We start from the raw sequence: 21,625 nt of genomic DNA on the forward strand, positions 1-21,625 counted from the left end.
CTCTGGTTTGTTCTGAATCTTTCAGAAATAGATGGAACCTATTTCTTCATTCAACACACACTCATTGAGCATCCACTATGTACCAGGCATCATGGAGGGAACTTAGCATGTGGCATGCATAAAATGCAAATGGTCCTTGCCTTCAAGTTCATAGCTGAGTGAGCACACAGACAATAATAAGTAAAGAAATAATTACAGCAAATAATTACAAATAATAATCAAAGTTATGCAAGAAAGCAAGATGACATGTCTGACTTTGTTGCTAGTTTGTCATTTGAATATATAATGGGACATCATTCAGGGCTCCTATAATATAATTAATCCTCCTATAATATATAGGAGAATTATATATGATACATAATTGAGGGCTCCTATAGTATAATCAATTCTCAATATTATAAAATGAGGATTTCCTGATTCAACTTGCAAAAACATGTGAAAGTAATGAGAAATACTATTTTCTCTTGCTGTTCACATTCAGTTTCCTGGAAAGCCACTTTTGAGAGTTGTGTTTGCTTTCAAGAGGCCTGGCTTAGAGATCTAGAGGGATTCCTTTATCTTGAGTGCCACTGCTAAGTGAGTCACATCCTGGTAGGTAGGAGCCCTGAAGTTTTCCCCAGCAGAACTTCCCACTGGTCTCCCTTTCACATTTCAACATGGTTCAGGTGTGCCCATTTGTTCATCAACACGGACTCTTCTCCCTTGCCAAAAAATGATGAGAACAGGATGGGGAAAACTCCACAGATGGTGCCTGTGATCTTCATTAGAAGAAGCCGTATAAATACAGATATGACCAAGAACGCTGATGCCATTTATATTTTTCTAGGTATTTGGACATGATATTGCTGGTTTCCCAAAACTATACTTAAAAAATGTGTTGCTCTTTCTTAAAGATACAGGGAGGTTGAGGTGAAAGGAACCCACAGAGAAAATGAAGAGATAAGGTCAACTTATGAATTAGAGAGTATGTTAATGAAGGTAATTTCTCCAAGGCTATCACGTGGAATAATCATATACATTTTTGAAACTGGGAAAGCCTTGAGAAATTACAAACTTGTTTTCAGCGAGTTCAATTGGGCCTCTGTTTTAGTTGAAGATTTTTCCACTTTGGTAAAAAGACAGGCTTTGTGTGGCCAAAATTGGATGTTTAAGTCTCAATCTTTGGTTAGCCCCAATTCCCACACAGAATTTCTGGACTCAGTTACTGGACAGAGGATGGGCAAGATTAATAGAGCTCTTCATCTCAGTCCTTTCTCCCAGTCTCTTCTGCTTATTTCCTGGAAAAGCAATGAAAAAGATGCCACAGGACAGATCACCTTAACATTGGATACAGCTCCTTTGCCACTTGATAATATTTAAAACCTAATAAGACCTTAAAAATTCATTTCTGTGTAAAATGCAGACCCTTGATGAGCATCTGCCCAAGCTGGGACACATGCATAGGTGTGTCTGCGTAAGCATGAGGTGCTGTATGTAGAAGAAGCAACTCTGAGATCGCACCACTGCACTCCAGCCTGGCGACAGAGCGAGACTCTGTCTCAAAACAAAAACAAAACAAAAAGCGTACTCTTTTTTGTTTTATGCTTGAATTTTAAAAAAGAATTAAATGATTTTTTTTCTGTGTTCTTGCTTTCGTCCTCCTCCCATTCCCCGGCTACCCATCATTTGGTATAGACCACTTATGCTTTAAGAGAATCTGAGGCCGGGCGCAGTGGCTCACGTTTGTAAATCCCAGCACTTTGGGAGGCCAAGGCGGGCTGATCACGAGGTCAGGAGATCGAGACCACGGTGAAACCCCGTCTCTACTAAAAAAAAAAAATACCAAAAAATTAGCCAGGCGTGGTGGCGGGCGCCTGTAGTCCCAGCTACTCAGAGAGGCTGAGGCAGGAGAATGGCGTGAACCCTGGAGGCGGAGCTTGCAGTGAGCCGAGATTGAGCCACTGCACTCCAGCCTGGGCGACAGAGCGAGACTCTGTCTCAAAAAAAAAAAAAAAAAAAAAAAAAAAGAATCTGAAAGTCTTCTAATCTAGTGCTTCTCATCAGTTCAGAATTTCTTCCTGAAGCCTCCATTCCTTTTTTTTGAAAGGATAGTTAAGGTTTCATCTCAGCTAGCTTTGTCCCTCTCCTTGCCTTCCATTTTTAATGTTGAGCAATGTTAAAGTATTTTCCATTTTAAGCATAAGCATCTTTTCTCACATATTAAATGCTAGCAGACGATGGTAGTGGGTGAAGATGGTGGGTGAGTTGAATTAGCTGTTCTCTAATGCCTTTTCTAGCTCTATCATTGTATTATCCTTTGGTTTCATAGTTTGATTACCCAGTGCACTTGGAAAAAAGTCTTGCTCTAATCCTCTTCATACTTCTTGTTCGACCTTGTTTTATTTGTGAAACCCCTCTTTATAGCAGAACTCTTTACCAACCTCCCCTCTTCAGATTCACCAACACCTTCCATTCCTTCTGTAAAATCACCTGATGTCCCAACTTGTCAGTTATGCTTTTCCTCTAGCAAGCCAGCTTATGTTTGATCCTACCAGTGGAGTTGCATGCTTAACAAAAGTCAGTTCTGAATCTGTTTATGCTAGTTGTAACTATAATTAGGAAATTCAATTATTACGTAAACCAACAAACATGAGTGTGAAAAAGAATTATTTTTCTGTGAAAAGTAAATGGAATGCTTTGGAATGACTTGAAAAAAATGAAGCCTTTCCCTTACCCTCAAAATAAAACACACAAACAACCTACTGCAGAATTTGGAATAGGTGAGATAACTGTTAAAACAGGGAAAACATCTGGAAGGATCATTTAATCAATTAGTTTCATAAATATCTTTAAGTTCCAAAGCTGAATGGATGGGTAATACTTACAGAAAAGGGTTTTGTAAGAAAGGCAGCATGAGACTTAGCAAACACTGTCTCTAAGAAGGGGTTTAGTTATATCTCAAAATACAGAGGAATGGATGTTTACTTAAATGTTTTAAGTCAATAAAATATTTAAGATATATGTATATAATTTTTATTAAATGCTCTAATTTTGCAATTAATCATTCAGCTGTTGGTCAGAAATATACAAATTTCTAATAATTCTCCATATTTAAGAAGTAGGAAAGTATCATAATGGTATATGCAAGAAGAAAAGTATTTTGAACATGGAATTTTATTTTGTCTATTTCAATTTTATTTTATTTTTATTGAGACGGGGTCTCACTATGTTGCCCAGGCTGGTCTTGAACTCTGGGCTCAAGTGATCTGCCTGCTTCAGCCTTCCAAAGTGCTGGGATTACAGGTGTGAGCCACCATGCCTGACCTGTTTTGTCTATTTCATTCAAGCATACATGTATTAAAGCAACTCTGTGCCAGACAGTGGAAGAATAAACAATATATATATTTTAGTTTATACCTACTTAGGATGTTTAATCATTGTTATCATTACGTCTCTACCAACTATACAAATGAGTCATGGTAATTAACTTGTTTCACATCATAGTAATTGGTGCAGGCAGAATTCAAACTTAGAGCATGTGCCAGATAAAATGAATTTTTTGGTCAACTCCTTTAACATTTACCAAATGCTTTCCCTTACACTATTCCCTTCATGCATAGTCCAAAAGTAAGCCCTAAAGTGCTTAGTTTTCATTCAGTCTCAAGGACATAGAGTTAGAAGATCACCAATGTTAGGAGGTCAATCACAGCCTTCCTGAAGTTCAGATAAACTGACCTTGACTTTTCTTTGTGCTAAGACTAGCTCTTGTCCAAAGCTACTGAGTTGAAAATTTCTCAGATCACAATTGATTTGACTAGAGAATTCTACTGGTGTATGCACCTTCCTAAAAAAACAAAAGAATACACTTGGTCCAGCAAGTTTATTTTTACATTATGCAATGCAGCCAATCCCATACTACTGGACCTGCTTTCTGTATGCAGAACCATGAGTGACACAGTGGGTTTCCATTTATGGAAATTCATTAAAAGAAGCCCACACAAAGTCTGAAATAACCACTTGGTTTGGGAGTTCCTTTTGTGATCCCTCGTCATGATCTTTGCCACAAAGAACTATTTGAGGACTACCCAGAGTTAGCTAAACTTCTGGTCAGTTTGAAAACCATGTCAGTTTACAGTTTGTCTTAGCCAAGAAAGGAAACATCCAGGATATATACTATGGTGAATTTACTAAAGATCCCTTGTAGTATAAGTTATGAAAGTTATCAAAAACTGTCTTCCTGTGAATGTCAGTTTGATTTTTTGTAGTCTTATATTACACCTCCCCTCCCCTTTTCCTCCATTCCCCAAATAATTCATTTATTCATTCAACAAGCACTTATTGAAACAATTGCTATGTTCTGAGAATATGGCTAAGTGGAGTTGAATAAGTTAATGTAAGCATGCATCCAAAAACCCATTCTGATGTAAAATACTCACAAATCACTGCAAAGCAATTGGAGGCATGAAAGGGGAGAAAGAAGAGCAAGAAAAGACTCAACAGAGAAACAGGTTGGAAATTGTGAGGGGCACTAGTAATGAAGAAGGAGAGAAAGGAATAGGTATGACATGCTGGCTGGTTGCATTGGGAGGGAGTGGTGCTAAGAAGCAATTGAAGAGCACATCCATAAATTCTAGCCAGTAGGTATGTGGTGTTGCTATTAATTACTGACAGCAGGAAGAGCCAACAATTCTGGAGAAAGAGAATGAATTTGGTTTGGAACATCTATTGGCCTTCTATATGAGACTCAAGTGATGATGTCTGGTAGACAATGAAAAGTATGTATTGAGAACTCAGGACAGAAAAGCAGCTGAAGACACAGCTTTCATGGTTATGAGCACATAAACTGCTCTAGAAGCAGAGAGACTGGAGTAACATTACCCAAGGAAATTGTATACAAGCCAAAAAGGACAAAAGTGTTAACCCTTGAGACTTATAAACATTTGGTGAGGTAGGATGAAAAAGCGAAGGATTAAAAAAAAAAAGATAGCACAGAGAATTTTAAAAAGGGTGCTAAATGTATATACACTATGGAATACTATGCAGCCATAAAAAGGATAAGTTCATGTCCTTTGCAGGAACATGGATGAAGCTGGAAACCATCATTCTCAGCAAACTATCACAAGGACAGAAAACCAAACACCGCATGTTCTCACTCATAGGTGGGAATTGAACAATGAGATCACTTGGACACAGGGCGGGGAACATCACACACTGGGGCCTGTTGGGGGATAGGGGACTGAGGGAGGGATAGCGTTAGGAGAAATACCTAAGGTAAATGATGAGTTGATGGGTGCAGCAAACCAACATGGCACATGTATACCTATGTATTAAACCTGCACATTGTGCACATGCACCCTAGAACTTAAAGTATTTTTTTTAAAAAGTGTGCTAAGTGGGTAAGTTCTGAAAAGTGTACAGCGTGGCAATTTGATCAATAAATAAAAGCACTTTCAGCTGGGAAACCTGCATTTAGAATATGCATACCACAATTCCAAATTGAGCTCCACCACTACTTAGTAACCACGATCTCAACTCTACAATGAGAATAAGCCTTATTTGTACCTACCTCAATACAATTATTATACTTCAAATCAATGAAGGGACACAAACTTGGTAAGAAATAAGGGTCAGACCATCATGAGACTTATTACGCATACTAATTAGGAGGTAGGAAGTAGAAGACATTCCAAATCAGGCTCATTTCTAGAGACATTTTGAAGGTTCTTGTTCTGCATGAAGTAATACACCTAAATTGTGCCATAAGTTCATTATCTACCCTGTTCTTGTCTCCAGAAGAAAAGCACCTTGGACTTATTGATAAAATTAGTTTCAGTATCTTCCCAATTGGCATCATTTTCTTGGTGTAGAACAAATGATTCAAGGCAGTTCCATGACTTTGTTTAGAAAACTCAGCTAGAAAATAATTTGTCTCCATATTTCTTAAATGCTTAGCATGGTGCCTTACACATGGCACACATGGCAAATATTCAATATATCTAACTTTTCAAATCAATAGACATATTGATTATGTATCATTAGGATCATTGGAATTATACAGATACAAATAAATATTCACCATGTAAAGGATACATTTGCAAGGACAAGCACAAAGCCTGCAGTTTTCTCATCTGTAAAATGATAGTGATGACAGAAGTTGCCTAAAGGAAGAGATTTTTTAAAGCATCTTTCATCTCACATAGTGTTTTGTATGTACTGTTCCATTTGTTCTTAACTTCCATTTTAAAGGTGAATGTGTGAAAAGATCAGACAATTCATGGGAGAGGTTTATCTACTGCTGCCAGTTCCCCACCTGAGAGTCTACCACTGCTTAATAGTTTTCACAATAGCCAGTTTGGCCGAGGTTTATGTCTCTAGGTAAGGCAGGAAGGGCAAATGAATTAAATCTGTTCATCTATACAGACCTGATTTGCTTCCAGCCGCTTTCCTAGGCGAACAGGGGAAAAGAAGCACAAACAATTATGATTTATTAGATGAGTCACTGGGCCAAATTCCACACAATTTTGCTTCCCTTAAGGCTGAAGAATTGTATTCAGGTAAAATTTAACTTTCAGTGTAATTTTTGTTCCCTTCAGAAGCTTCCTTTAGTTGTCTGACGGCTTTTAAATTAATGAGCAATACCTTGTTTCTGTTTGGAATCAATCATAAATGTTAGGTTGAATTTGCTTATGATGTTTTTTGCTTCTTCAGGGGAATTTTATAGACAATTAATATTTGACAGATTAACAAATGAAGGCAAAAAAATCCAAAAAAAACAAAAAAACAAAATCTCTGAGAAAAGAGAACTTGTAGTGCAGGGAAATGCTTAAAATTTTCCGAAGAAGATATACAGAAATCGCACATATTTTGACTCACAGATCTTGGTGTTTCTTCCTTTGCGCTTCTGTTAATCATCAAATTTGAGAATTAGCATCAAGTCTGAAAGCCAATTCAACAGCAGGGATGGCTGAATTTTTCACTGTAATTATCTCATTCAGGCCCACCTGACAAGCACAAGGGTCGCACCACTACCTCAGGGTCTTCCAGCTACAATCCCTGGCATTCTGGACCAGAACTGGAAAGATATTTTTGTATGTTGATATTTTTGAACATCAGTTTTTTTATTATACTTTAAGTTCTAGGGTACATGTGCACAACGTGCAGGTTTGTTACATATGTATACATGTGCCATGTTGGTGTGCTGCACCTGTTAACTCGTCATTTACATTAGGTGTATCTCCTAATGCTGTCCCTTCCCCCTCCCCCCGCCCCATGACAGGCCCCCGGTGTGTGATGTCCCTCACCCTGTGTCAAAGTTTGAACATCAATTTTTAAATTCCATTTTATTTCTACAGTTACTTTTCTCTGAAGGTAATGCATTGCTCACATTACCTTAGGAATTCTTTTGGTTATTAATGACCTGTATTGAAGCCCAATCAATATAAGACAATGGACAGCTGATGAAAGTTAGATACAAAAAGCCATGCGGTGATGAAATGGAATAGAAACTAGAAGAAATGGACTAAAGCAGAATTCAAGCTAAACCTGTAGATATTGACTGCATGTCTATGATGTGTGAAACATCATATTGGAAGCCCTGGGTGATATGGCAAATAATAATAGCTTAGTATACTATATTATTATATAGTGGGCTCTATACTCAGCCCTTTGTTTACATGCTATTACCATCCATCCCCTGCAACCATCTTTAATGAGATATGATTATCCCCATTTTACATATAAAGAAACCGAATCTCAAAGAAGTTGAGTGACTTTTCAAAGGTGTCAGAGCTAGCACACATTCAAGCTGGGATTTAAATCCTATCCTGTCTGAACCTAAGCCTTTAACAACTGACTTTTCTCTCTGGGAGCTTGCACTTATGAAGAAGATAGACACATAAATGATCAACTACAACACAAAATTCAATATGATTTACTATCTATCCATCTACCTACCTACCTACCTATTTGACCATCCGTCTGTCCACCCACCCACCTATTCATCCATCCATCCACCTATCTACTCATTCTGGTGAATAAATGCTTCTCCCTTCCTCTCTTGTCCTAAAATACGGTACTTTACACAACCTCTCTGGAAGGTAGTCCTATGAGGTTGAGTAATCAGTTGTAATTTATACTAAGCAACAGCTTCTCAGTAATTTGCTCCCTTGAATTTGTTCTCCTTCCTTTTCTATGTTACTCATCATACACTTATTCCTGCATCCCCAGGATAGCACTTTCTAAAAGGTACTAAAACAGAAAGTTTTTTGTTTTATGTTCTGTTACCTAGGGAATCTGGGCTCATGTCCACTAAGGCAAGAGCATTTAAGTGCAAAAGAAAAGAATTATGGTAAACACCTGAAGGTGAAGGAGGAGCTGAAAAAAGGATGAGAAGTATACTGAAATCACTTCACCCAAAGATTTGACCCTCATGAGCCCCATCCTGGGCATTCTTAACCCCTGTGGAAAACTCTGGGTTCAGGGTATCCAGAGTGTTTCCTCTGATTAATGGGTATTTTTCACTGGACTCAGCTAATAGATATATACTAGTATAGAGCAGAAAAATTTCTCAGCTGGGTAACATTAGGGAAAGTTACCTAACTTCTCTGAACCTCAATTTCCTTATCTCTGAGATAGAGATACTAATCTCTGCATCATAAGCTTTTTGTGAAAATTAAGTGACATATGGTATGTAAGGTCCAACTACAGTGCCTATTCTAAAAGTGATTAGCGTCTTTCTATTTTTTGGCTTCCTCCTTTTGGTTTGGCTTAAATGGGTAAAAGTTGTAGATGAAGATAACTGAACTTCTACAAAGGAAGGGTCAACTGGAAGCAATGAAAAGCATGATCCCTGTTTGGTTACTGTCACATAATAGGGTGTTTGATTTGGAGTCTACTGTTAAGTGTCTGTTGACATTCCCACTTTGCAGCCCAGCTAACCCTTTATATAATGTACATTTTGAATTTTCAAATTTTCAGCAGCAGAAGACAGAAGAGATCCTTCTTCATGAATCCTTCTAACAGTAGCTTTGATGAAGAAGGATTTGGAGAATCTAAAATCACAGATTTAGTCTTTTGGGGTTTGTAAATGTTCTTTGCAGTTGCTTACCCTCAATGATCAGATATAACTGAGATTTGGCTACTGAATAAGTCAAGGCTGGTTGGGTCTTACGTCATGCCAATAAACAACTTCAACCATCTCACTGGCTTAAAAACAACAAAGGTTTATTTCTCAGACATAGTAAAGTCCCTAGTTGGTCTGCTGAAGACTCTTACCATTGTCCTCTGTCCAGGACATAGGATGATATAGCAACCAATACCTGAAATATTGCTGATTTGCTGTCAAGGAGGAAAAGGGAAAAAACAAACAACTTTGGTAGGGCTGTATACATCAACTATTAAGTGCTCTAATTTGGAAGTGACTTACATCATTTTAACTCATGAGTTACTGGCCGGAACTATTCACATTCTCCCCAACCCCATCCTCACCAGGAGGCTAGGATACACAATCCCACCAAGCTTCTGGAAGGCAGAAGAACTGGGAACAACTGGCAAAGAGCACTAACAAGTACATCATCCTCATAAACATTGCTCATGCTTTCTATTGGCATTTATTTTAGCACAATCTAGTTTTATTTTTTTTTTTACATTTTTTACTGGATATTAAAAGAAGAGGCAGGAAACAGAGCGTGGGTGCAGAGGTCTCTGTCTATCAGCCTGGTGTATTATTCAAGTGTAGTTGTTAATGGTCATGCCAACCTACCCATTATCATGCTTATTCTGCCTGAAGGTTTGACATTTATTCCAAAGAACGGTGTGCAGTTGTCAAGTACTTCCTTGTGAATACAAATTCAAAGAAAATTCCACTCAATGCATCTAAGGAGACTGCAAGTGACCATAATTATATCACTTCAGTAAGTCCTGAGGGGATGTCTTGAACCTGGCTTTTAACTAAATGGGATATGAAAAATACGCACATTCATAACTTCTATGCATACTGGCTAAAGACAAGAAGAATGTGTCTCAGAATGGGAAGATCTTTTTTGGCTTAAAAGAATAATTTTTGACTCTAAAATATGTAAGTCATACTACCTAAAGTTAGATAACATTTCAAAAGCTGCTTCATCTTGTGGTCTCACTGATTTAAATAGAATTTCTTATACATGAACCAACGGGGCAGAATAAACTTTGACAAAGGCAACAAAATAGAATATTTTAAAACATTCCTATAATGTTTTTTATAGACAAGTCTGATATTTGCATGTTTTGAGCAGGAAATAATGCACAATCGTATGTGTGTGTCTGTGTGTTTAATTCAGATGGCAAAATCTTTAAACTACATCAGACCTTTGACATATGACCTATTCTAACCTCTATTTTAGAGATGCTGGAAATAAGACACATAGAAGTGGTGTCACCCATTGGAGCTCAGAGACTAAATAGAACTGAGAACTTTGGAACCTGGCTTTTAACTAAATGAAATATGAAAAATACACACATTCATAACTTCTATGCATGTTGGCTAAAGGCAAGAAGAATGTGTCTCAGAATGAGAAACTCTTGCCTCTCACCACTGCCATTGCAAAAGTATTGTCACCATGACCCACAACTGAATTGTTAAATTACATTTTTTGGTGATGATGGTGGTGGTGAAATTGATGCAAATTGATGGTCAGGAGAATTTTTTAAGGAATAGAGTGCTGATATTCATATTTCTAAGAATAAAAGAAATCATTTTTTTGGAACAAGAAAGTAGTATTACATGGCAAGAGAACTGAGGTTTCTGGATCAAAGACCAGAGAAGAGAATTGGATTTACTAAAGGCAGCCACAAAGCATAGATGAGTCACTGTCTTGTCTTGAGTCTAAATTCATCTTGACACCTATTTTCCTATTTTATTGGTGATTATTGAAGAGGCTGTTATAGAAAAGGTCCAGTCTGAATTGGAGTAAAAAATCTTAAAGCTATCCATTTTATTTTTAAAGATGATGGCTTCAAGGAAATTAAATATTTTAATAGATATTAAGACTATGGATCTAGAGAGGTGAATTTTTAAAAAAATCACAACAATAAAGTGGTAAATCAAAGCCATTATCAGCACATTACTTTTTTTGGAAGGGCTTTAGAAATGACATTTCATTTCCTCTTGCATCCTCTATCCATTTACGGTGTGGCTGATTCAGGTGCTTCTGAGAAATTGGGGTGAAAAAAACTCAAGCACCTTGGAAATTATGCCAACTTGTAGCTGGAAGGAATCATTTTAGTGTGTCTGTAGACTGTCCTAGTCTCGGAACATTCATTTAGAGAGGCCAGGTAAATGTGAGAGAGAGTGGGTACCACTCAGTTTCTTAGCTAATGTGTTGTAACACTATTCTTATCCCTTACAACTGTCTAAAAGGATTCTTTTTTTAGACTTTCTATGCTAGTTACCCCAAAATATTCTGTGGTAGTGAGTTCCAAAAACTAATTACATGTCACATAAAAACACCGTCCTTGTATCTATTTCAAGTTGGCCATACCTCACTCTTTCTTCTCGCATAGATAGTTTACGGATGTTCCTAGGATTTCCGATTCACTAGTTCCTGCTATTGTGGGTTGCTAAGTTTTATTTTGATTTTTGTTTTCTTTTCTAAACATGGCTGCTACTGCTGTTCATATTTGCATTTTGTTTACCAGACTATCGATATCAGAACTGTGCTCTGGGGGTGGCTTCACACTCTTCTCTCTTGGCATGTGAAGTCATCCTTCTCTATGGCTCCAAAAATCTTCTCTAAGCTGTTGAGACACATTTTTTTTTTAAATCTCCAGCCCAGGCTTCTCCTGCATTCTGAAATATTTTATATCTAAATGCCTACTTGACATCTCTACTGAGACACGTTACAAACATATAAAATTTATCAAACCAAAAATGAACACTTGATGTCCAAACCCACCATCATTTGTTCCCCACTCAGTAGCTGTGTATACCTGTATTCTCTACTCAGTAGATAGCACACAGTCCCAACTGGACGGGAAGGCCAGAAAACTGGTCCAGCCACGCTTAGATTGCACTCCAAATATCAATATATGAATCTGGTACATTTTTGTTACTTGCTTAAGAATGGGCTTTCGTGAAGATATTGATATGAACCTTTACAGTAGGAATGTACAAATGTATTTAAAATATTGGTCAGGTGGGTAGGGTGTTATGTGTATCTTTTCAAAGAGATCAAAGCCAACATTAGAAGTGAACTATCTGGCAGTAAGCTAAATTCTGTTGGAATATCCATGGAAATTGCCAGTAGACTATCCAACACCCTAGCAAATCTCTTTATAGCTCCTTTAACTCAGGAAACACACCTTATTGTCATGCACTATGGAGACCTTGGGGCTACAAAGGAACAAGATGAAAATCTGTGTTGCAAAGAGCCCATACTTTGCCACAGAGGTGGTGCTATCCCTTAGGAGAAGTTCTAGGAATCTGCGGGGACATTTCTCTGGTCATAATGACTGTATGCTGCTGGATGTCCTGAACAATAAAGAATAATCCCACATCCCACACACATTCATGTCCTATTGACCACTGATAGAAGAAATCTAAGTAAAAAAATCTATTATCTGAGTCTAGATCGGAACTCCATTTTATATACACACAAAGTGCTTTTTGCATAATTGTTATACATACTTAATTTTCAGGAATTTAACAAGAAAAAATTTGATAGAAGATTATTAAAATTTGTTCTGTTTAAAACTCTAGCGACATTTGTTCACCATTTCAGAAAATCATAGCACCAAAGCCAATGCTGACCATGTTTTTGAGTCACCAATATTACACATGTTCCCCAGTCTTTATTCCTAGTGGTGTGTTTATGGCAATTTTACAAAAAGATGCCAGCACATCCCTACTTCTTTAAGTCTTCTAGTGAAGCCTATTTTATTATAAATTACTTTCTTTCTATTACTCCTTTATAGTATAGTTATGCCAGTATATTGATTTTTAAAAATTACATGTGTAGGTAAAATATATGCACTCTGAATTTCATTTCAGGAGAGCAAGGAGGTTGTTTCAAAGGATTTATTGTAAAAGTGCATGAAAGAAATCTGATATAATTGAGAACTACTGCCCTACAGGGTAAACCATACAAATATCCTGATAATTTTGGCATCTCTGCTCCATTGTAGCAACATAAGGAGCAGCTAGACATCATCAGTCAAGGCTTTAATGCAAACATAAATTTTTGTAAGATCACTGTTTCCCTTCAATATATTCCTCAGTCTTTTTTTTTTTTTGCTGCAAAGGAGAAACTCAGACTAAAGGAAATGCTATCAGTTAATGAGATGCTAGAGAAAATAATGCTTTTTACAAAAAGCTCTCACACAAAGGGAACATGCCAGCAGTGGGGGGCTGAGGGTTGCCAAGAGCAAAACCCAGCAGGCAAGTTAGTGGCTAGGAGAACAAAAATACCTGAGTGTGTGTTTAGTTCCTTTTGATCAGCACTGCCATAGCTCTCCTTCTAGAACTAACTGGATAAACCATCTGGTGCAGAACGCTTACTTCCCCAATCAATGGAATTTCACAGCTGTAGTTTCAGTTTACGAAGTAAAATTTGAAACTAGATTGAAATTAGAAATTGTGCTGGAGGTTGCTAGGTGACCCGGGCCAGGAACGTTGCTATGGACAGGGATCAGGACTGTTTTGGATTGAGGGTATGTCAGATTTTCCTAGAAACTTCAGCGTATTCATTCACTTAAAACAAACAAAAAAACAAACAAACAACAACAAAAAACCACTAGGGGGAGGGAGAGGAAACCAAAATAACAATAAAACAACAAAAAGCCCCCAAAGGCATTATTCTACAGGAAAACAGACAGACCAGACATTTTTCCTGAGAAAAAAATAAATCTACCCCTCCCTGCCCACTTCTCCACCCCAACTCCTAGTATGTTAACATTAATTCAGAACTTAGCTTTGAGAAGTTCAATGGATGGTTCCGATACTACATGATGGGAAGTTTCAGCCATCAGTTAAAACCTAAGCCTGAGTGAAGCAGAGCAGGCCTCTGCTTAATTGCATTAAGGAACATTCCAGAAAGTCTACGTCTATGACATTAGTACTAATGACAACATCCCATCCCTACCTCCTTCTCTGCTTGCCTACCAGCACATCCTCTGCGCTCACAAAAAGAATCTAGAATTCTATTTTGCTACACAATCTTGCCTTCTCTCACTTCTTTGGTCTAAGATGCCTGATTTTAAATCTCCAACAATGAAATGTCATACCCCTCCTCCAGGATGACAGTAGATGGCCATCTCTCCCTCCTCTGAGTATCATCAGCACTTCATTTACATAATTCGCTTGGCTCTAGATTGTCCTAAAGTTAGTTATCTGTGAACATCATGCTAGGAGCTAGTGTTGATATGAAGCAGAAACTTTATGTGGGCATCTTAGATATATGCATATCATTATTATCATTTTATAGAAGACAAAACTAAAACTCAAGAAGTAACTTGGCCACAGTCATTTCTCAGGTAAGTGGTGGTACTGGTATTTGATTTTTGGTCCACATAGCACTGCACTAGTAACTTCCCTTATAAAGTGCTATAGGGCAGAATCTTTTACATTCCCAAGTCACCCAGTAGTTTCTTTTTTGCAACTCTATATACACAATTACTTGCCCAATATCTGCTTTCTCCATTAGACTGTGGGTCCATGGTGAAGGGAATAGTGGCCATCTTGCTTTTCACACTGTCCTGATGCCTAGTGCTAGTGGAATGCCCATTATAAAGAAATAAATATCTGTGGTATTTCTAGTTCCTACAATGGTACCTTGGTTTTACAAAAGGGCATCTGGACTCTGTGTAAATACAAAGTGTCCATTTGCAATCATTTCCAAAATAAAGTAAGTCTCAGAAGCTAAAGAAAGGGGAAGGAAAATTCTTCCTGTATAAAGTATTTACTGTGTTCAAGACACATACAAAGTCTTCTCTTCTGATAATGCTGTATCATCTAAAATTAGTATTATCTACACATTTGTCTATCTTCCTTTACAGATCGCATATACAAAATATTTTACTATTTATCATTTATGGATACTTCTAAGTAGAAACGTATATTATTTAGTGGAAATCCTGAAATTTAACTAATTGCTAGTATGTTTATTATTAATTAAATCTTTGACAAAATAAAAAGGGCTAGGAAGAATAAAAATGTCCCCATATTAACAGCAGGGTTATTTATACTAGCCCAAAACTAGGATGATTAAATCAATTGTGGTGTGTCCATACAATGGAATACCATACAGCAATGAAAATGGACAAATTATCATATATCCTACAGTAGAGATGAATCTCATAACAGAACTTTGAGTGAAAGAAGTCAAATGCAAAAAATTGAATGAATTCCATTTATAGAAAGTTCAAATACAAGCAAAATTCATCTATGGTGTTCAGATCAGAATACTGATTGTTCTGGCCATGGACATAGTAGTGATAGGAGGTCCTGAGGTGCCGATAATATATTTCTTGATCTGTGTGCTAGCTCACAAGTGCTCACTTAGAAAAACTGCATTAGGCACTTATGACTTGCACAATTCTCTATGTGTTATATTTTAATGGGCTCTCCATAGTATCTCTAGCAATGAAGTTATACACACACACACATACACACATACATACATACATACATACATACATACATACATACATATATATTTTAACATTTAACATACTTATGGGTAGATTCCTATCCAACTTACCTGTTCTTTAGTGTCTTTACTACTTATTTACTTATTTATGTTTCTGTATCCTAGGAACTAAGTGGAAGACTACCTAGCCTTCTATTCATTATTTGTGGGTTGGAGGTTGAAATTCAAACATTTACTCAAACACATCCAAAACACATATGTGGCTTAAGTATGGCTTTTCCTAGCCTTGCATAAATGTCTGATTCATATCTTGATGTACTCTACACTCTAGTGACACAGAAAATAAGTCATTGGTCATAGAAAAACCTACATGCAAATCTTATTAACTTGATCAAAACCTAAGCTTTAAAAAAAAAAAAAAAAAAAATCTAAGTCACAGAGATTCCTTTCTTTTCCAAATGACATTTTAAAAACAACTTTTAGCCCTATTTAGTGAACTTCAATTATTTAGATATGTTTTAGAACATAACACACTGCCAGTATTCTCCACAGTATATTGAAGTTGAGAAGTGAAATAATTTTAACAATAAAATTTTATTAAAACATTAAATTGGACAGTTAAGAAGTGTAAGTGTGTGTGAGAGATCTTTTCTCCTAATTATTCAAAATTTCCCATAATATTTGCATTAGAAAAATCTATCATGTCATATTCAGTGTATCCAAATTATATTCTAATTATAATGATTTTAAGAGACTAACGTCTTCTTCCAACTTACTCTGAATCTAAGGGACAACTTCTTTGCCACTAATAATAAAAGTTCAAGTTCATTAAGCAAAGATAGTATGGACTACGTGAGGGCGTTAATATTCTGAGATGAAGACAGAAGGTTAATGACTAAAACTCTCAAACAAAAAGTTTCTCTCTCTCTCTGTCTCTCTCTGTCTCTCTCCCTCTCTCTCTCACTGTCTGTCTCTCTCTCGCTGCCTTCCATAAAGTCAGCAGGAATTTTGCAGCGTAAAAGGACACCCTAGGGGAAGCATGGCATAACTTGAAAGCGGTTTCCTGCTCCAGCCTAACCCCAAGCCTCTCCTGGGAGGGAGCGAGTGGAGCCTTCTCCCCGCTGGTCCGCTGGGAGGTCGGGAGACCAGGTGGCAGCAGCCGCTCCAGGCGCCGGGCACCCGTCGGCTGGCCCAGGGACTTACCACGAGCGCGCAGCACAGCAACTTGTTCATTGTGGTCCCCGGAAACCTCAGGCGTTTGGAGGAGGCGGCTGGGCGAGCGCTCCGGTGCGTCTCCGCAGCCCGTGCGCTCATCACGTTATATATAGCGTCCCGGCAACAGGAAGTATCGCCTGCCTTTGATCAGTCATTTTTCTATCCTGGACCAAACTTTGCACCTTTCTTTTTTAGGAAGCTTGGGCGGGAGCGGTCGGGGGATGTGCAGAAAGCTCCAGGGTTAACGCTTTCAGGGCTGGGGTGGAAAGGATCCCCCAGGGAGGTGGGGCGTGAGGGGTGGGGCGGTGGTGTCTGGCCCCTGGGAGAGCAGGGGGAAAAAAAAGCCACCGGGCTGAGGAACAAGGCGGCTGCTGTCTCCGCGGGGCTCTGAGGTTTCCCGGCCCCTTCCCGCCAGCGGCCAGCCTCCTGGCAGCCCGGACCAGCGGTGGGAGGGCTGGGCACACGCTGGGCAGCTGCTGTGCTTGTGTCTCCTCCACCCTGAGAGTCCGATTCAGCCAAGATCCGGACGCAGCTGGAGTGTGTCCCAGACCTTTGTCCTCTCGCTGGGCGAAAGCTGTGAGTTTCCGCCGTACCCGGCTGCCTGACCCCTTCACTTCGGGTTCTGAAACCTCAAATTACAGGGCCCCTCTTTATGCATGGCATTGTCTGAGCCCTGTTCGGGGAGTCCGCAATCATTCATCTTCAAGTTTACATAAGCCATGTAGTAGGAATTTTTCTAACTCATGTCTGGCCCTAAAGCCCGTGCTATTCCGCATTCACTCGTTGTTATCTGGGGTGGTTAGAGCCAGAGAGAACCTGCAGAATGAAAATTGGACTGCCTGGGGCAGGGATAACATTGCGGAGCACTATTTCCTTCACCAACACCATCATCATCAAAGGGCTATTGGTATCGGAGCTTCCTACGCGTTGAACTTCTGGAGTTGCCTCCTCGAGGTCTTTCCACTAGCCTCATGCTATTGACAGAAGTTTGGCACTTTGCTCTAGGGTTCGCTGTTACCCCCATCAATTCCCTGGTCTGGAAGTTAGACTTGATGACTTGTAAAGTGTAGTCTCATTCATGGATTATAGCTCGCGGGTTGCCACTGAAACTGTTTACGGATGGCTGAAAAAGTCCCTGCAGAGCTGCTTCCCCATCAGGGCCGAGTGTTCAAGTTATGTGTCTCCTGAAAAGGGCGAATACTGCCTTTCACCAGATTCGAGGAAAGGAAGGTGAAGAATCAGGAGAGGGGACCCCCGGGGAGCAAGGATGGCCCTTGAGTAAGGATCAGAGCATCTGCCCCTTCCAAGGGACTTCCTTCCACCACGAGTTCAAAGTGGATCCACAGACTGTTCCATCCTGCAAATTACAGAAGATGGGGTGTCATTCAGCTTTGTCCTTCAAGGGCCAGAATATAACAGCATGCTGGTTTCTTAAGTGAACTAGTGAATAAATGTAGCTCAGTGAGTGTGGACAAAATTGTACGACTGCAAATCACTCCTCGTATTTTGAATCGTAGTTTTGACATCTACAACCTGGGATATCAACACTTAGACTTGCCATGGGACTCAAGTCAATCCAAGTGTTAGTAATGAAACACAATATAAATAGCAGTATTATTGTTTTTGTTAATGTTTGTCTAGGATATTATTTGAAGGTGTTTTTCTCAGAACATAAAATGATGCCAATATGTGGGTGTCAGATCTTGGAGAAAACTAAGAATTGAGTCCTTCAGTGTTAACCCTGGGAAAGGTTTATGTCTCCCTAAGCCTCATCTATAAGATAAAAATATACTGATATTGCAGAAATGTAAGAGAAAGCAAATGGAAGTGTTTAAAAAATGACTACATAAATGATGGTAATCACTAATTATGAGCATTAAATCAAGTAATGCATGTAAAATAACTCAGCACAATGCCTGGACCATAGGAAATATTTCCTATAGTTATGATTATTCTAGGGGAATACCTAAGATACTGGCCTTTGTAACCTAGATTTGAGCCCCAACTCCAATTTTTCCTGGCTCTGTGACCTGAGACTAGTTGCCTAACCTATTTGTGTTTCCGTTTTTTGTTATTCCTGTAATGAGGATAATAATCACATCTACCTCAAAGTATCATAATGGTTATTGTAAAGGTTGAATTAGATAAAAGATGTAAAACACTAAAAATAGTGTCCAGCACATAGTGCTCATTAAGCGTTATTATCATCTGAGGTTCTCATGGGGACGTTTGTATGAGCACAAGGCAAATCTAGATTGTAAGCTCCTGAGGGCAGGAACTACATATTTTTCCATGGTATTCACTGAAGATTTTAGCTCAAATTCTGGCTCTCCCTGTAAAGGAGCAATGGTGGTGATTTGGGGATTCAGGGGATTGGTAATTAGCTGTAATCTGGAGACAGGTTGGGGCACCATTTATATAGAATCACAAAATAGACTGTGTATTGATTGTGCATCTCAGGGCCTAACTGTGGGCCCTTTATTCATCACCCACTGACAGGAAACTGACAGAGACCATGAGTTATTAGTCATTTCATGTTATATTCTTGGAGCAATCTGGCCAATCCCCTAGGGTATTCCTAAGTAATCCACTACTGTGGGCTGCAGGCTCTGAACTCTCTGAGCTGGAGTTCATTTTAAGATTTAATTGGAATGGACCCAGGGATTCCAGACTGAACCCAAAGGGGGACATTCGAACAGTAACTGGAAGACTACATTCATCTTCCTATGACAGATCCCTCATTGGCACAGGCCATTATATGTGACATTAAGCAGGATGTTCCATAAATTTAACCTTCTGTTTCTAGGCACCAGATATATGTGACCCTAACTTTCTAGGGGACACCTCATCAGATATTCCTCATCTCTTCTTTCCTAAACTCTTCTGAATTAGGTCCCACATTGAACAGATTTTGGATTGACCCCCAATGACATACCGTCTACTTCCCCAAAACCCCATTCCAGCCACTTCTAAAGCTTAGAGAAATGGTGCCTGAATATTAGGAGTTCCTACAGGGAAAACACTTTATCTCTTTAGCACAGTAGCACAGCCCCTGATCCAGATGGTCGTTTATAATCATCATCCTAATGGAAATACCTGAGACTCAGGAAAGCAATTGACTTAGGTGATTTGGGAGACAAGGCATGCAGCTCTAAGGTAACTGAAAAGTGTCTAAAATATCTTGTGCCTATGCTTCCTCACCTGAAAATTGCAAATACTAGTTCTGGTTATGCAGACAAAAGGATATTAACTTGAAGAACAAGAACAAATTCCTTGTTATTTCATTGTTATTAAAAAGAAGTTTTATTCTGATTTTATAAAAGGAACAGAGAAAAAGGAGGACAAAAACAGCAGATAGCCCATTGATTTGATTTATTAATGTTTATCAATTTCTTCCTTAAAAAACACAGTTTTAACCATATTAATATTTGAGACACAAACTATTTGCCTTTATAGGTCATCTAGACTATGTTTTAAGATGTATATGTACGTATGTCTTTTAAAAAATAACGTACAGAAAGGTAAAGGTAACATTATCTACGTGACTCACTTTCTGATGAAGCAAGTCACCAGTTGTTTAAGGGTTTGCCTGAACATGTTGGACTAGGGGTCAGTAGTCACTACTTATGGTTCACTACTCACCTATAATGTGATTCTGGCATTGCTAACCATTCATTAACATAGCCCTTTCTTTGAAAATTGGCCTTAATCAATCACACAAATATATAAATATAAACAAGACTGTGTATTACATGAAAAGAAATAAGTGACATGACCCCATGTGACTTTTAACAAGAACTCTGAAAACTGCGTATATTAACAAATGATGAACACATGGTGAAGAGGTGGGGTGGGAGAGACTTTGGGCAAGGAGGACAGGGTGTCAGTAGTCTCCCAGTGGGAGGAAGCAAGGTGGGATTTCAAGGAACTAGAAATATTCCAATATGGTTGCTGCATGGAGAGCAAGGCATTGTGTGGACCAGGAGGGGCTGAAGAGGTGAGTGGACAGTGGCTAGGTTGCAGGTGGAAGTGATTCCAGTCTTTCTTCAAAGAACCATACAAAGCAGTAGAGAGTTTTAAGCATGCGAATGTGTCTTAATCACTTGGACTATTACAACAAACTATCATAAACTGGGTGGCAAATTTAAGCAACAAAAATTTATTTCTCACAGTTTTGGAGGCTAGAAGTTGGAGGTCCAGAAACCATCACGGTTGAGTTCTGATGAGGGCCTTCTTCTGGTTTGCAGACTGCCAACTTTGCCTTGCAACCTCACATGGCAGAAAGGGTTAGAGAGTTCTATGGGGTCTCTTTTATAAGGGTACTAATCCTATTTGTTAAGGCTCCACCTGCATGACATAATCACCACCCAAAGGCCCCCTCTCCTAATAGCATCACCTTGAGGGTTAGGATTTCAACATCTGAATTTTTGAGGAACACAACATTCAGTCCATAACAAAATGACAGGATCATTTAAGCTGTTGAAGGGTGTAATTCTCTGAACCTCACCCTGCTAGTGGCCGTAAATACAAATAAAGACATGTAAGAGAAAACTCTCTTAAACTGCAAATCACAGTCAAATTGATGACACCTCTGGGTAGGGAAGTTGGGAAAAAAGGAAAAATGACCTCAGCAGTCCATAACAGGGATCTGTTGTTCTGATGAGCTCAAGGAAGAGATACAACCTCTTGCTTATAAAGTTTTTGCCAGTCACTCTAGTCACTTCAACTGGAGTTTCCAGAAACTCAGATAGTCATCTAGTGCCTACTCAGTCCCAAGAAATCAGTTTCTTAGTTAACTGATGCATATTCCA

General features: G+C 38.7%; 2 protein-coding genes across 1 annotated transcript in view; one reads left to right on the top strand and one right to left on the bottom strand.

The window, feature by feature from the left end:
- Nucleotides 1–17,102, bottom strand: part of TNFRSF11B (TNF receptor superfamily member 11b) — a 28,798-nt gene extending 11,696 nt beyond the window's left edge. The window contains exon 1 of the mRNA XM_055287109.2: nt 16,803–17,102. Coding sequence (XP_055143084.1) covers nt 16,803–16,913 — 111 coding nt within the window. The 5' untranslated portion in view covers nt 16,914–17,102. The remainder of the gene's footprint in view (nt 1–16,802) is intronic.
- COLEC10 (collectin subfamily member 10) overlaps nt 1–21,625 on the top strand; it is a 507,785-nt gene that overhangs the window by 322,907 nt on the left and 163,253 nt on the right.

The sequence above is a fragment of the Symphalangus syndactylus genome, chromosome 7 (assembly GCF_028878055.3).
Source record: "Symphalangus syndactylus isolate Jambi chromosome 7, NHGRI_mSymSyn1-v2.1_pri, whole genome shotgun sequence".
NCBI classification, from domain to species: Eukaryota; Metazoa; Chordata; class Mammalia; order Primates; family Hylobatidae; genus Symphalangus; species Symphalangus syndactylus.